Source organism: Pseudophryne corroboree, chromosome 7 (assembly GCF_028390025.1).
Source record: "Pseudophryne corroboree isolate aPseCor3 chromosome 7, aPseCor3.hap2, whole genome shotgun sequence".
NCBI lineage: Eukaryota > Metazoa > Chordata > Amphibia > Anura > Myobatrachidae > Pseudophryne > Pseudophryne corroboree.
The window spans coordinates 121,212,351-121,226,150 of NC_086450.1; the positions used below are offsets into that span (position 1 = coordinate 121,212,351).

Below are 13,800 nucleotides of genomic sequence, written 5' to 3' on the forward strand. Positions count from 1 at the left end.
ATATGATTACCATCGATATTTGAATCGCTTATAGAGCAACAAAGGGAGTTATATTAGGTGCCTCAGCGCTTAATTTTAATATCTTATTTCCTACTATTTTTCTTTATTTTAATATATTTCGCTTTTTTAGTTAGGTGGGGAGTTTATTTGAATAATTATCTATTAAAAGTTACGTTTTAATTTATGACTCAACTAATGATTAGAACCAAGTGACCTGGTGCACCATAATGCTACCTCTTTTTTGTTTTTCTTTTTGATGCTAATAATGTATATCGAGTGGGCAGGTGAATAGAGCATAACACCTGGAGAGCACGAGATATTCTAATGCAATATCGCAGGGGGGTCGTGCCATGCCTGCGGAAAGGCTGCAATATGCATCAACAATAAAATGTGTTCTTTAACATAAGAAACATAAAAACTAAGAGAAAAGTAAATTAGGAAAGCCAGTAGTCTTCAGGGAAAGAAGCAAAGAGAAGTAGGAAGGAAGAAAAAGAGAGAAGGGGGCAAGAGAAGTAGGGGGTACCACTTAGCGAGATTTGTGAACAGAGAAATAGGGATATTAACTACTATCCAAGGGAGTGTCCAAGTAGGCTTGGGAAGCCTTGTATTCTAACCAAGGGAGCCATGTAGAATCGAATTCACGAGACTTGCCTATCGACGAGAGGAACAAGTCTTCCATTCTCATGAAGTGATCTAGTTTCGTGAACCATGCACGACGTGTAGGAGGGAGGTGAGATCTCCACATGGCCGGGATTACAGCACGTGCTGCATTACTTAAATGTCGCAGTAATGAGTGTTTGTGTTGGGATACTGGTATATTAGAGTGGTTAATAAGCCAGAATGCAGGGTCCGAGGGAATCTGAATCTTAAGAATGGCCTAAGAAATGTGCCTAATTTCTTGCCAAAAAGGTTGGATCAGTGGACATGTCCACCAAATATGAAGGAGGGAGCCAGATGGGGAGGAGCAACGCCAGCAATAAGCTGACAGGGAGGGATACATAGCATGAAGGAGAGAGGGGTGTCTATACCATCTTGTCACAGCTTTGTATTGAGTTTCCCGGATCTGGACACAGACAGAACTTGAGTGAGTTTTTAAGAAAAAATTTTCCCAGTCTCTAGGCGATAAGGAAATGCCCAAGTCCCTCTCCCAAGCCACAGCAAAGGGTGGGGTAACGACAGGCTGGGAATGGCAAACAATTTTGTATAGTGTGGATATAGTGTGGGTCGGGTCAAGAGTAGCAACGCAGAGCTTCTCAAATAGGGTCAATTCCCTAGCGGCGCCGCAAAATCTAGAGCCAGTCACCAAGAAGTGCCTTAATTGTAAGAACTTCCAAAAGTCCTGTTGGGGGATATCCCACTTCGCCCTCAAGTCTGTGAACTGTTTGACTCCAGTTGATGATATCATCTGACCGACCCTGAACAGTCCTGTTACAGCCCATTGTGAGAAGTGGGCAGGGTTGACACCCGGTGTGAAGTCAGGGTTGGCCAGAAAGGATGTCAAGGGGCCGAAATTAGATGAAATGTAGGGAAGTCCCCGTAGCGTTTTCCAGGCGACTAGCGTGGGAGTTATAGTAGGATGGGGGAGGAGCAACTTAGGGAAGGAGGGGAGCCAAGGGAATATTTCCGGGAATTGCTGCACGTACAGGCCCTCTAGTTCCACCCATTGTTTAATTTTGCGATTTCTTGTCCAGTCTAAAATTCTACTTAAAAGAATGGCATGGTAATAATGTTTTATATCAGGAAGTTTGAGGCCACCATTCTCAATCGATTGAGTCAAGTGGGAGCGCTTAAGTCTAGGTCTCCTCCTCTGCCAGATAAACTGCTGGATCAATAGTGAAATAGATCGGAACCAGGATTCTGGGATACGAATCGGGAAGGCCTGCATTACATACAATAATTTAGGAAGGTTATTCATCTTGACTATATTTATCCTCCCAAACCAGGATAGATATTTCATATTCCATCTAGAGTAGTCATTCCGAATCGATTGCAGAAGAGGTAAATAATTCAACAGGAACAACTGGGACTCGTTAGCAGACAGCTTAACACCGAGGTATGTTATGTGAGAAGATTGCCATGAGAAGGGGAAAGAACGTTTAAGGTCCGCAACGGACTCTGCAGGGGTGGAAATATTAAGAGCGCTAGATTTAGAGTAATTAATTTTGAAATTGGAAAGCAATCCGAAGAGGTAGAGTTCTTTCATTAGGTGTGGCAAGGAGTCAGTGGGGTGGGATACTATGGCTAAGAGGTCGTCGGCAAATAGGGCTAACTTGTACACTCCGACTCCTACGGTAAAACCCCTGATGTCGTGATTAGCTCGTATAGCTCTAGCCAACGCTTCAATACATAGCACAAAGATCAACGGAGATAGTGGGCAGCCTTGCCTAGTGCCGTTTCTTATGGTGAATGGGTCAGATAGGGTGCCATTAACGCGAACCCTTGCTGTCAGAGAGTCATAGAGGGCCAATATCCAATTAAATGCGTTGGGACCTAAGCCAATATGCTCTAAAATTGATTTCATGAATTTCCAACTGACCCTATCAAATGCCTTTTCGGCGTCAGTAGAGAGTAGAATAGTAGGGGTAGAACTATGGGAGGCTAAATGAATGAGGTTAAGAAGTTTGGTTGTGTTGTCTTTAGCCTCTCGGCCTACAACAAAACCAACCTGGTCATTGTGAACTAAGAGAGGGATCATTGCATTCCTACAGTATTATTAACCTCAACATTCATTTTCACTCATTTCCAGTCTACTCTGAACACCTCACATCTCCCAATATAGTGTTTAGGCAAAAAGGTTGCACCGAGGTTACTGGATGACTAAGCTAAGCGACACAACTGGGCGGCACAAACACGTGGCCCATCTAGGAGTGGCACTGCAGTGGCAGAGAGGATTACAGTTTTAAAAAGTAGGCCCCAAAGAGCACATACAGCAAAGAAAAAAGAGGTGCAAGATGATATTGTCCTTGGGCCCTCCCACCCACCGTTATGTTGTATAAACAGGACATGCACACTTTAACAAACCAATCATTTCAGCAACAAGGTCTGCCACACGACTGTGTCTGAAATGACTGTTTGGTTTGGGCCCCCACCAAAAAAAAAAGCAATCAATTTCTCCTTGTGTAAACTGGCTCTACAGAGGCAAGATGTCCACCTCCATCCTCCGATTCCTCACCCCCTTCAGTGTTTAAATCCTCATGACCTGACTCAAGCTGGCAGTATCTGAACTGACTTCACGTGTGTCAAGTTCGAAGGATTGGAGAACCTTGCACAAGATGGAAATCATTCTCCACTGCACTTGAGTCAGGTGCATTCCCCCTCCTTTGCCTATGTCATAGGTGAATGTATAGTTTGAATGCCCTTTTGCTGCTCCTCCATCCTCTGAAGCATATAGAGGGTTGAATTCCACCTCGTTACTACCTCTTGCTTCAGGTGATGGCAGGGCAGTTCAAGAGTGTTTGCTGGCGCTCCAGTCTTTGGTACGCAGTCGCTGAATGTCGAAAGTGGCCTGCAATATTTCGGGCCACCACCAGCATCTCCTGCACACCCCTATCGTTTTTCAAAAAATTCTGCACCACCAAATTGTTTGTGTGTGCAAAACATTTGACGTGCTGGACCTTTCCCAGATGTAATGCTCGAATAATATTGGTGGCGTCAGATATCACAAATCCCCAGAAGAGTCTAAGTGGGGTAAGCCATTGTGCGATGATGTCCCTCAGTTTCTGTAAGAGGTTGTCAGCAGTGTGCCTCTTACGGAAACCGGTGATACACAGCGTAGCCTGCCTAGGAACAAGTTGGCGTTTGTGAGATGCTGGTGCCGCTGCTGCTGCTGCTGTGGAAGCCAGTACATCTACCCAGTGGGCTGTCACAGTCATGTAGTCCCTAGTTTGCCTTGCTCCACTTGTCCACATATCCGTGGTTGAGTGGACAGTGGGTACAGCTGAGATGTACAAGTGGTCTTCTGACTTCCTTTCTGGGATGTCGATCGACTCACAGCAGCAACAAAAGCAGCTGCAGCACTAGGCGTAGCACTCAAGGATCCTTCGGAGGAATCCCGGATAGAAGAGGACTCATTGGTCATGCCAGTGACATGGCCTGCAGGACTACTTCTGTTCCTTACCGAGGATGAAATCGACGTTGAGGGAGTCGGTGGTGTGCAGTGAAGGATCTTGGATACAACAGGAAAAAGGGATTTAGGTGTCTGGACTGCTTATGCTCTTATCCAAAGTTTCTGAACTTGGCAATGACTTATGATGAATGTGCCGCAGGTGACTTATATGGGAGTATATTCCTAAATGGTTAACGTCCTTACCCCTACTTGGATTGGATTGACAATGCCAACACATTGCTTGACACCTGTTGTTCGGATTTGTGGAGAAATAAGTCCACACTGAAGAGGTGGCTTTTTGGTATTTTGCCCAGGCATGACAATGGGCTTTTTCATCCCATGGACAACAACTGTCTCCACTGGTGCCTTATTCAAACAAACCAGATCACCATCAGACTCCTCATCGTCAACTTCCTCCTCGGCGCCAGCTACACCAATATCCTCCTCATCCTGGTGTACTTCTACAGTGATATCCTCAATCTCAATATCAGCAGCTGGACTGGCGGTGCTTCTCCCAGCACTTGCAGAGGGCATGCATATGGTGGTAGGAGCATCCTCTTCCCATACAGTCTTGGGTAGGTCAATCCTAGACATCGCAACCACGGACACACTTGGACTCCTTGGGGATTTGTGATATCTCAGACTCTGAACGCACAATTGTTTTTTCCTGTGCTTTAACAAGCTTTATTTTTTTAATTTTTTGAGAGGGAGGAGGGCTTCCATCTTCATGAAAAGCTGATCCACCAGTCATGAACATAGGCCAAGGCCTTAGCTTTTCCTTGCCACTTTGTGTCATGAATGGCATATTGCCAATTTTACGTTTCTCATCAGATAATTTCTTTTTTTTGGTTCTTAATTTTTGCTTCTTGGATTTTACATACCCTTTCTGACATTGGGCATTTGCCTTAGCAGACAGCGTTGATGGAATTGAATCGTCAATGTCATGACTGGTGGCAGCAGCAGCTTCAGCAATTGTACTATGAACTGGAAGTGGTTCCTGATCTTCCACTATTTTTTCCTCCAAATTTTTGTTCTTCATTTCATAGGACAGCGCCCCTTTATTACAGCACAGAACAGTGACCCTTTATTTTTACAGCAAACAGAACAGTGCTCCTTTATATTTACAGCACCTCTGTATTTTTACAGCATACAGGACAGGGCCAGTGTTCCTTTATTTTTACAACACCCCTGTATTTTTACAGCATACAGGACAGGGCCAGTGTTCCTTTATTTTTACAACACCCCTGTGTTTTTATAGCATACAGGACAGGTACACAGCACCCCTGTATTTTTGCTACAAACACTTGTATTTTTACAGCATACAGGACAGGGACACAGCACCCCTGTATTTTCACAGCAACCCTGTATTTTTACAGCATACAGGACAGGGCCAGTGTTCCTTAATTTTAACAAAACCCCTGTATTTTTATAGCATACAGGACACTGACATAGCACCCCTGTATTTTTACAGCATACAGGACAGGGACACAGCACCCCTGTTCTTTCACAGCACCCCTGTATTTTTACAGCATACAGAACAGGGCCAGTGTACCTTTATTTTTACAGCATACAGGACAGTGCCCCCCATGTACAGCACCCCTAACAGCACGGGGCACCCCTGTACAGCACCCCTAACAGCACACAGGACAGCACCCCTAAAGATCGCACACTGACCCCACCCAACGCCACCACCCACAGAGAGACTGAGGTCTGTCTCCCTTACACTCCAAGTCATGAGTGAAAATGGTGGCAACATGTGGCTCCTTATATGGATAACAAAACCCACGAGAATCCGACAGCGGGATGATGACGTTTTATCTTGTTCTGAGATCCGAGTCTGGTGGGAAGAACTGAGCCGAGCTCGCTTCCCGGCTCTGATCGTGAAGTTGGGAGAGGGGGGGGGGGCGTTCGGATCTCTGAGATCCGAACCCGCTCGTCTCTACTGAAAATAAAGGACAGGCAAGGTTGTGTGGACCGTATTATGAACACGTCACTTTATAGAATTAAGAAAATTAAAGGGCAACTACACTTAATGATTTGGCTTAATTTAAAATAAATAAAATAGTGAATAATGTAATTTACTGAAATATTCATGTGCTTTAAATTAAGTTTACAGGGCCCATTACAATAAGATTCATAATTTCTTTTGAGTGGAGTTAGCCTTTGACATTTTGGTGTAAAGATTATAGAGATGAGCGCCGGAAATTTTTCGGGTTTTGGGTTCGGTTCCGCGGCCGTGTTTTGGGTTCGACCGCGTTTTGGCAAAACCTCACCGAATTTTTTTTGTCGGATTCGGGTGTGTTTTGGATTCGGGTGTTTTTTTCAAAAAACCCTAAAAAACAGCTTAAATCATAGAATTTGGGGGTCATTTTGATCCCAAAGTATTATTAACCTCAAAAACCATAATTTCCACTCATTTTCAGTCTATTCTGAATACCTCACACCTCACAATATTATTTTTAGTCCTAAAATTTGCACCGAGGTCGCTGTGTGAGTAAGATAAGCGACCCTAGTGGCCGACACAAACACCGGGCCCATCTAGGAGTGGCACTGCAGTGTCACGCAGGATGTCCCTTCCAAAAAACCCTCCCCAAACAGCACATGACGCAAAGAAAAAAAGAGGCGCAATGAGGTAGCTGACTGTGTGAGTAAGATAAGCGACCCTAGTGGCCGACACAAACACCGGGCCCATCTAGGAGTGGCACTGCAGTGTCACGCAAGATGTCCCTTCCAAAAAACCCTCCCCAAACAGCACATGACGCAAAGAAAAAAAGAGGCGCAATGAGGTAGCTGACTGTGTGAGTAAGATAAGCGACCCTAGTGGCCGACACAAACACCGTGCCCATCTAGGAGTGGCACTGCAGTGTCACGCAGGATGTCCCTTCCAAAAAACCCTCCCCAAACAGCACATGACGCAAAGAAAAAAAGAGGCGCAATGAGGTAGCTGACTGTGTGAGTAAGATAAGCGACCCTAGTGGCCGACACAAACACCGGGCCCATCTAGGAGTGGCACTGCAGTGTCACGCAGGATGGCCCTTCCAAAAAACCCTCCCCAAACAGCACATGACGCAAAGAAAAATAAAAGAAAAAAGAGGTGCAAGATGGAATTGTCCTTGGGCCCTCCCACCCACCCTTATGTTGTATAAACAAAACAGGACATGCACACTTTAACCAACCCATCATTTCAGTGACAGGGTCTGCCACACGACTGTGACTGATATGACGGGTTGGTTTGGACCCCCCCCAAAAAAGAAGCAATTAATCTCTCCTTGCACAAACTGGCTCTACAGAGGCAAGATGTCCACCTCATCATCATCCTCCGATATATCACCGTGTACATCCCCCTCCTCACAGATTATCAATTCGTCCCCACTGGAATCCACCATCTCAGCTCCCTGTGTACTTTGTGGAGGCAATTGCTGCTGGTCAATGTCTCCGCGGAGGAATTGATTATAATTCATTTTAATGAACATCATCTTCTCCACATTTTCTGGATGTAACCTCGTACGCCGATTGCTGACAAGGTGAGCGGCGGCACTAAACACTCTTTCGGAGTACACACTTGTGGGAGGGCAACTTAGGTAGAATAAAGCCAGTTTGTGCAAGGGCCTCCAAATTGCCTCTTTTTCCTGCCAGTATAAGTACGGACTGTGTGACGTGCCTACTTGGATGCGGTCACTCATATAATCCTCCACCATTCTTTCAATGTTGAGAGAATCATATGCAGTGACAGTAGACGACATGTCCGTAATCGTTGTCAGGTCCTTCAGTCCGGACCAGATGTCAGCATCAGCAGTCGCTCCAGACTGCCCTGCATCACCGCCAGCGGGTGGGCTCGGAATTCTGAGCCTTTTCCTCGCACCCCCAGTTGCGGGAGAATGTGAAGGAGGAGATGTTGACAGGTCGCGTTCCGCTTGACTTGACAATTTTCTCACCAGCAGGTCTTTCAACCCCAGCAGACTTGTGTCTGCCGGAAAGAGAGATCCAAGGTAGGCTTTAAATCTAGAATCGAGCATGGTGGCCAAAATGTAGTGCTCTGATTTCAACAGATTGACCACCCGTGAATCCTTGTTAAGCGAATTAAGGGCTCCATCCACAAGTCCCACATGCCTAGCGGAATCGCTCCGTGTTAGCTCCTCCTTCAATGTCTCCAGCTTCTTCTGCAAAAGCCTGATGAGGGGAATGACCTGACTCAGGCTGGCAGTCTCTGAACTGACTTCACGTGTGGCAAGTTCAAAGGGCATCAGAACCTTGCACAACGTTGAAATCATTCTCCACTGCGCTTGAGACAGGTGCATTCCACCTCCTATATCGTGCTGAATTGTATAGGCTTGAATGGCCTTTTGCTGCTCCTCCAACCTCTGAAGCATATATAGGGTTGAATTCCACCTCGTTACCACTTCTTGCTTCAGATGATGGCAGGGCAGGTTCAGTAGTTTTTGGTGGTGCTCCAGTCTTCTGTACGTGGTGCCTGTACGCCGAAAGTGTCCCGCAATTCTTCTGGCCACCGACAGCATCTCTTGCACGCCCCTGTCGTTTTTTAAAAAATTCTGCACCACCAAATTCAAGGTATGTGCAAAACATGGGACGTGCTGGAATTTGCCCATATTTAATGCACACACAATATTGCTGGCGTTGTCCGATGCCACAAATCCACAGGAGAGTCCAATTGGGGTAAGCCATTCCGCGATGATCTTCCTCAGTTGCCGTAAGAGGTTTTCAGCTGTGTGCGTATTCTGGAAACCGGTGATACAAAGCGTAGCCTGCCTAGGAAAGAGTTGGCGTTTGCGAGATGCTGCTACTGGTGCCGCCGCTGCTGTTCTTGCGGCGGGAGTCCATACATCTACCCAGTGGGCTGTCACAGTCATATAGTCCTGACCCTGCCCTGCTCCACTTGTCCACATGTCCGTGGTTAAGTGGACATTGGGTACAGCTGCATTTTTTAGGACACTAGTGACTCTTTTACTGAGGTCTGCGTACATTTTCGGTATCGCCTGCCTAGAGAAATGGAACCTAGATGGTATTTGGTACCGGGGACACAGTACCTCCAACAAGTCTCTAGTTGGCTCTGCAGTAATGATGGATACCGGAACCACGTTTCTCACCACCCAGGATGCCAAGGCCTCAGTTATCCGCTTTGCAGTAGGATGACTGCTGTGATATTTCATCTTCCTCGCAAAGGACTGTTGGACAGTCAATTGCTTGGTGGAAGTAGTAAAAGTGGTCTTACGACTTCCCCTCTGGGATGACCATCGACTCCCAGCAGCAACAACAGCAGCGCCAGCAGCAGTAGGCGTTACACGCAAGGATGCATCGGAGGAATCCCAGGCAGGAGAGGACTCGTCAGAATTGCCAGTGACATGGCCTGCAGGACTATTGGCATTCCTGGGGAAGGAGGAAATTGACACTGAGGGAGTTGGTGGGGTGGTTTGCGTGAGCTTGGTTACAAGAGGAAGGGATTTACTGGTCAGTGGACTGCTTCCGCTGTCGGCCAAAGTTTTTGAACTTGTCACTGACTTATTATGAATGCGCTGCAGGTGACGTATAAGGGAGGATGTTCCGAGGTGGTTAACGTCCTTACCCCTACTTATTACAGCTTGACAAAGGGAACACACGGCTTGACAAATGTTGTCCGCATTTCTGGTGAAATACTTCCACACCGAAGAGCTGATTTTTTTGGTATTTTCACCAGGCATGTCAACGGCCATATTCCTCCCACGGACAACAGGTGTCTCCCCGGGTGCCTGACTTAAACAAACCACCTCACCATCAGAATCCTCCTGGTCAATTTCCTCCCCAGCGCCAGCAACACCCATATCCTCCTCATCCTGGGGTACTTCAACACTGACATCTTCAATCTGACTATCAGGAACTGGACTGCGGGTGCTCCTTCCAGCACTTGCAGGGGGCGTGCAAATGGTGGAAGGCGCATGCTCTTCACGTCCAGTGTTGGGAAGGTCAGGCATCGCAACCGACACAATTGGACTCTCCTTGTGGATTTGTGATTTCGAAGAACGCACAGTTCTTTGCTGTGCTTTTGCCAGCTTGAGTCTTTTCATTTTTCTAGCGAGAGGCTGAGTGCTTCCATCCTCATGTGAAGCTGAACCACTAGCCATGAACATAGGCCAGGGCCTCAGCCGTTCCTTGCCACTCCGTGTGGTAAATGGCATATTGGCAAGTTTACGCTTCTCCTCCGACAATTTTATTTTAGGTTTTGGAGTCCTTTTTTTACTGATATTTGGTGTTTTGGATTTGACATGCTCTGTACTATGACATTGGGCATCGGCCTTGGCAGACGACGTTGCTGGCATTTCATCGTCTCGGCCATGACTAGTGGCAGCAGCTTCAGCACGAGGTGGAAGTGGATCTTGATCTTTCCCTAATTTTGGAACCTCAACATTTTTGTTCTCCATATTTTAATAGGCACAACTAAAAGGCACCTCAGGTAAACAATGGAGATGGATGGATACTAGTATACAATTATGGATGGACTGCCGAGTGCCGACACAGAGGTAGCTACAGCCGTGGACTACCGTACTGTACTGTGTCTGCTGCTAATATAGACTGGATGATAATGAGATGTAGTATGTATAAAGAAGAAAAAAAAAACCACGGGTAGGTGGTATACAATTATGGATGGACTGCCGAGTGCCGACACAGAGGTAGCTACAGCCGTGGACTACCGTACTGTACTGTGTCTGCTGCTAATATAGACTGGATGATAATGAGATGTAGTATGTATAAAGAAGAAAGAAAAAAAAACCACGGGTAGGTGGTATACAATTATGGATGGACTGCCGAGTGCCGACACAGAGGTAGCTACAGCCGTGGACTACCGTACTGTACTGTGTCTGCTGCTAATATAGACTGGATGATAATGAGATGTAGTATGTATAAAGAAGAAAAAAAAAACCACGGGTAGGTGGTATACAATTATGGATGGACTGCCGAGTGCCGACACAGAGGTAGCTACAGCCGTGGACTACCGTACTGTACTGTGTCTGCTGCTAATATAGACTGGATGATAATGAGATGTAGTATGTATAAAGAAGAAAAAAAAAACCACGGGTAGGTGGTATACAATTATGGATGGACTGCCGAGTGCCGACACAGAGGTAGCTACAGCCGTGGACTACCGTACTGTACTGTGTCTGCTGCTAATATAGACTGGATGATAATGAGATGTAGTATGTATAAAGAAGAAAGAAAAAAAAAAACACGGGTAGGTGGTATACAATTATGGATGGACTGCCGAGTGCCGACACAGAGGTAGCTACAGCCGTGAACTACCGTACTGTGTCTGCTGCGACTGGATGATAAATAATGATATAAAAAATATATATATATCACTACTGCAGCCGGACAGGTATATATTATATAATGACGGACCTGCTGGACACTGTCTGTCAGCAGAATGAGTTTTTTATAGAATAAAAAAACACCACACAAGTCACACGACGAGTGTTTAACTTTTTCAGGCAATCACAATATAGTATACTATACTGGTGGTCAGTGTGGTCAGGTCACTGGTCAGTCACACTGGCAGTGGCACTCCTGCAGCAAAAGTGTGCACTGTTTAATTTTAATAATATGTACTCCTGGCTCCTGCTATAACCTATAACTGCTCCCCAGTCTCCCCCACAATTAAGCTGTGTGAGCACAGTCAGATATTATACATAGATGATGCAGCACACTGGGCTGAGCACAGATATGGTATGTGACTGAGTCACTGTGTATCGTTTTTTTCAGGCAGAGAACGTATTATATTAAATAAAACTGCACTGGTGGTCAGTGGTCAGTCACTAGTAAACTCTGCACTCTCTAGTACTCCTAAGCTCCAGTAAATCAAGTGTCTCTGTCTCAATCTCACTCTCTCTCTTCTAATCTAAATGGAGAGGACGCCAGCCACGTCCTCTCCCTATCAATCTCAATGCACGTGTGAAAATGGCGGCGACGCGCGGCTCCTTATATAGAATCCGAGTCTCGCGAGAATCCGACAGCGTCATGATGACGTTCGGGCGCGCTCGGGCTAACCGAGCAAGGCGGGAAGATCCGAGTCGCTCGGATCCGTGTAAAAAAAGCTGAAGTTCGGGCGGGTTCGGATTCCGAGGAACCGAACCCGCTCATCTCTAGTAAAGAACCCCCATTCCTTTTGGTGAAAATCCTGATCTTTCCCCTGAAAATGTATTAAGAATACATTAAGATAAGAACCTGAGAATAATGATTTTGCAGGGAAAATTTAACATTGATGGTGTTTTTGTGTTATCGCATAAGTTTAACACTCTCTCTAAAGTGAACGTAATAAGAACCTCCAGGTTGTTATGTAGACTAATGTAATATAACCCTGAGATGTATTCTGGTCCTGGCACCGTGTCTTTATACCTTTAGACAGAGCAGTTTGTGTTGAGCTGGTATATGATACAGAAGCACATTCTGGATATGTTTGTATCCAATGTAGACAACAGAACAGTGTGGCTTCTTTTCCAGGGCTAAAGAATCAAACAAATCTGACAGATATTTTTTTCAGATACTGTACCTCTATGCACATAGTGTGAAAAAATGTAAATCAGTGTATTTACTAAAAGTTGCATGAGATTATGTATGAATTAAAGATCTCTGCATACCTTCCAACATTAGGAATTCCAGAACTGGGTACAAGAAGCATGGCTGTCACATGCGGTGGGAGTGGGTACATCATAATGGGTGTGATCAAACCCATAGGGATATGCTTACCTCTTCTGTATTGCTAAGCTGCTTTCCTCTTTTATTGATACCTACAGCAGGGGAACAACTTGCAACAAACATCCATAATATGGGACAGTCCACTCATATCAGGACTGTCCTGCCGTAATCGGTGTAGTGTGGAGTTAGGGTTGGGACTGTGTTACCAGCGGCCGGGATCCCTGCGGTCAGCATCCAGACGGCGGGATCCCTGGCCGCAAAATGCCGGTGGGGGTTGCGAGTGCAATAGAGTGGCTGCACTCGCCACTCTATGGGTCTTGTGGACACCCAGTAGTGGGAATAGTCACTTTTAGTCGGCATGCTGACTGTAGGAATTTTCAGGGTTCGGGATGCAGGCGGAGGTTTTGTGACCGTCAGTCTCCTGATTGCTGGCCACATAACTACATCCCGGGAGTTATACATCTGCATACTTTCCAACTATTGAAGTACTCAAATTGGGAAATTGTGTCTTTGCATGAAAATGTGCTTGAACGTATACTTTGCCATGACATTATAGTGGCATGATTCAAGTCACGGGAAGCGTGACTACTCCCCCTGCCCTAAAAACTCACATAAATTGCCTGTCACTGGTGCGTGTGGTTTACCCCTTCACCATGTGAATGGGGCCTTACCTTTCAACAGTAAGAACAATGGGGATAGATCAGTTACATTAGGATGGTTGGGAGGTATGTATTTGAAGCTGGACAACTTTAAACCTTTTATGTAATTTATTATATATTCAGATTGCTTCTTGAAAATCTCCTCATTAGAACAAGTAAAAATACATTCTTTGTCTTTGCACAGGACACCAACGTTTGCAGGAGGCCTGTTTTCCATTTCTAAGAAATACTTTGAGTACATTGGAACTTACGATGATGAAATGGAAATATGGGGCGGTGAGAATATTGAAATGTCCTTTAGAGTAAGTATATTCATGTACTATTTTTGTGTATTTCAAGTTTAACAATTTTACT

At 45.6% G+C, this 13,800-nt stretch overlaps 1 protein-coding gene across 3 annotated transcripts in view; it reads left to right on the top strand.

Moving 5' to 3' along the window:
• GALNT3 (polypeptide N-acetylgalactosaminyltransferase 3) overlaps positions 1-13,800 on the top strand; it is an 82,226-nt gene that overhangs the window by 48,538 nt on the left and 19,888 nt on the right. For all 3 annotated transcript variants that reach the window (XM_063933601.1, XM_063933599.1, XM_063933600.1), the window contains exon 6: positions 13,631-13,748. In XM_063933601.1, coding sequence (XP_063789671.1) covers positions 13,631-13,748 — 118 coding nt within the window. The remainder of the gene's footprint in view (positions 1-13,630; positions 13,749-13,800) is intronic.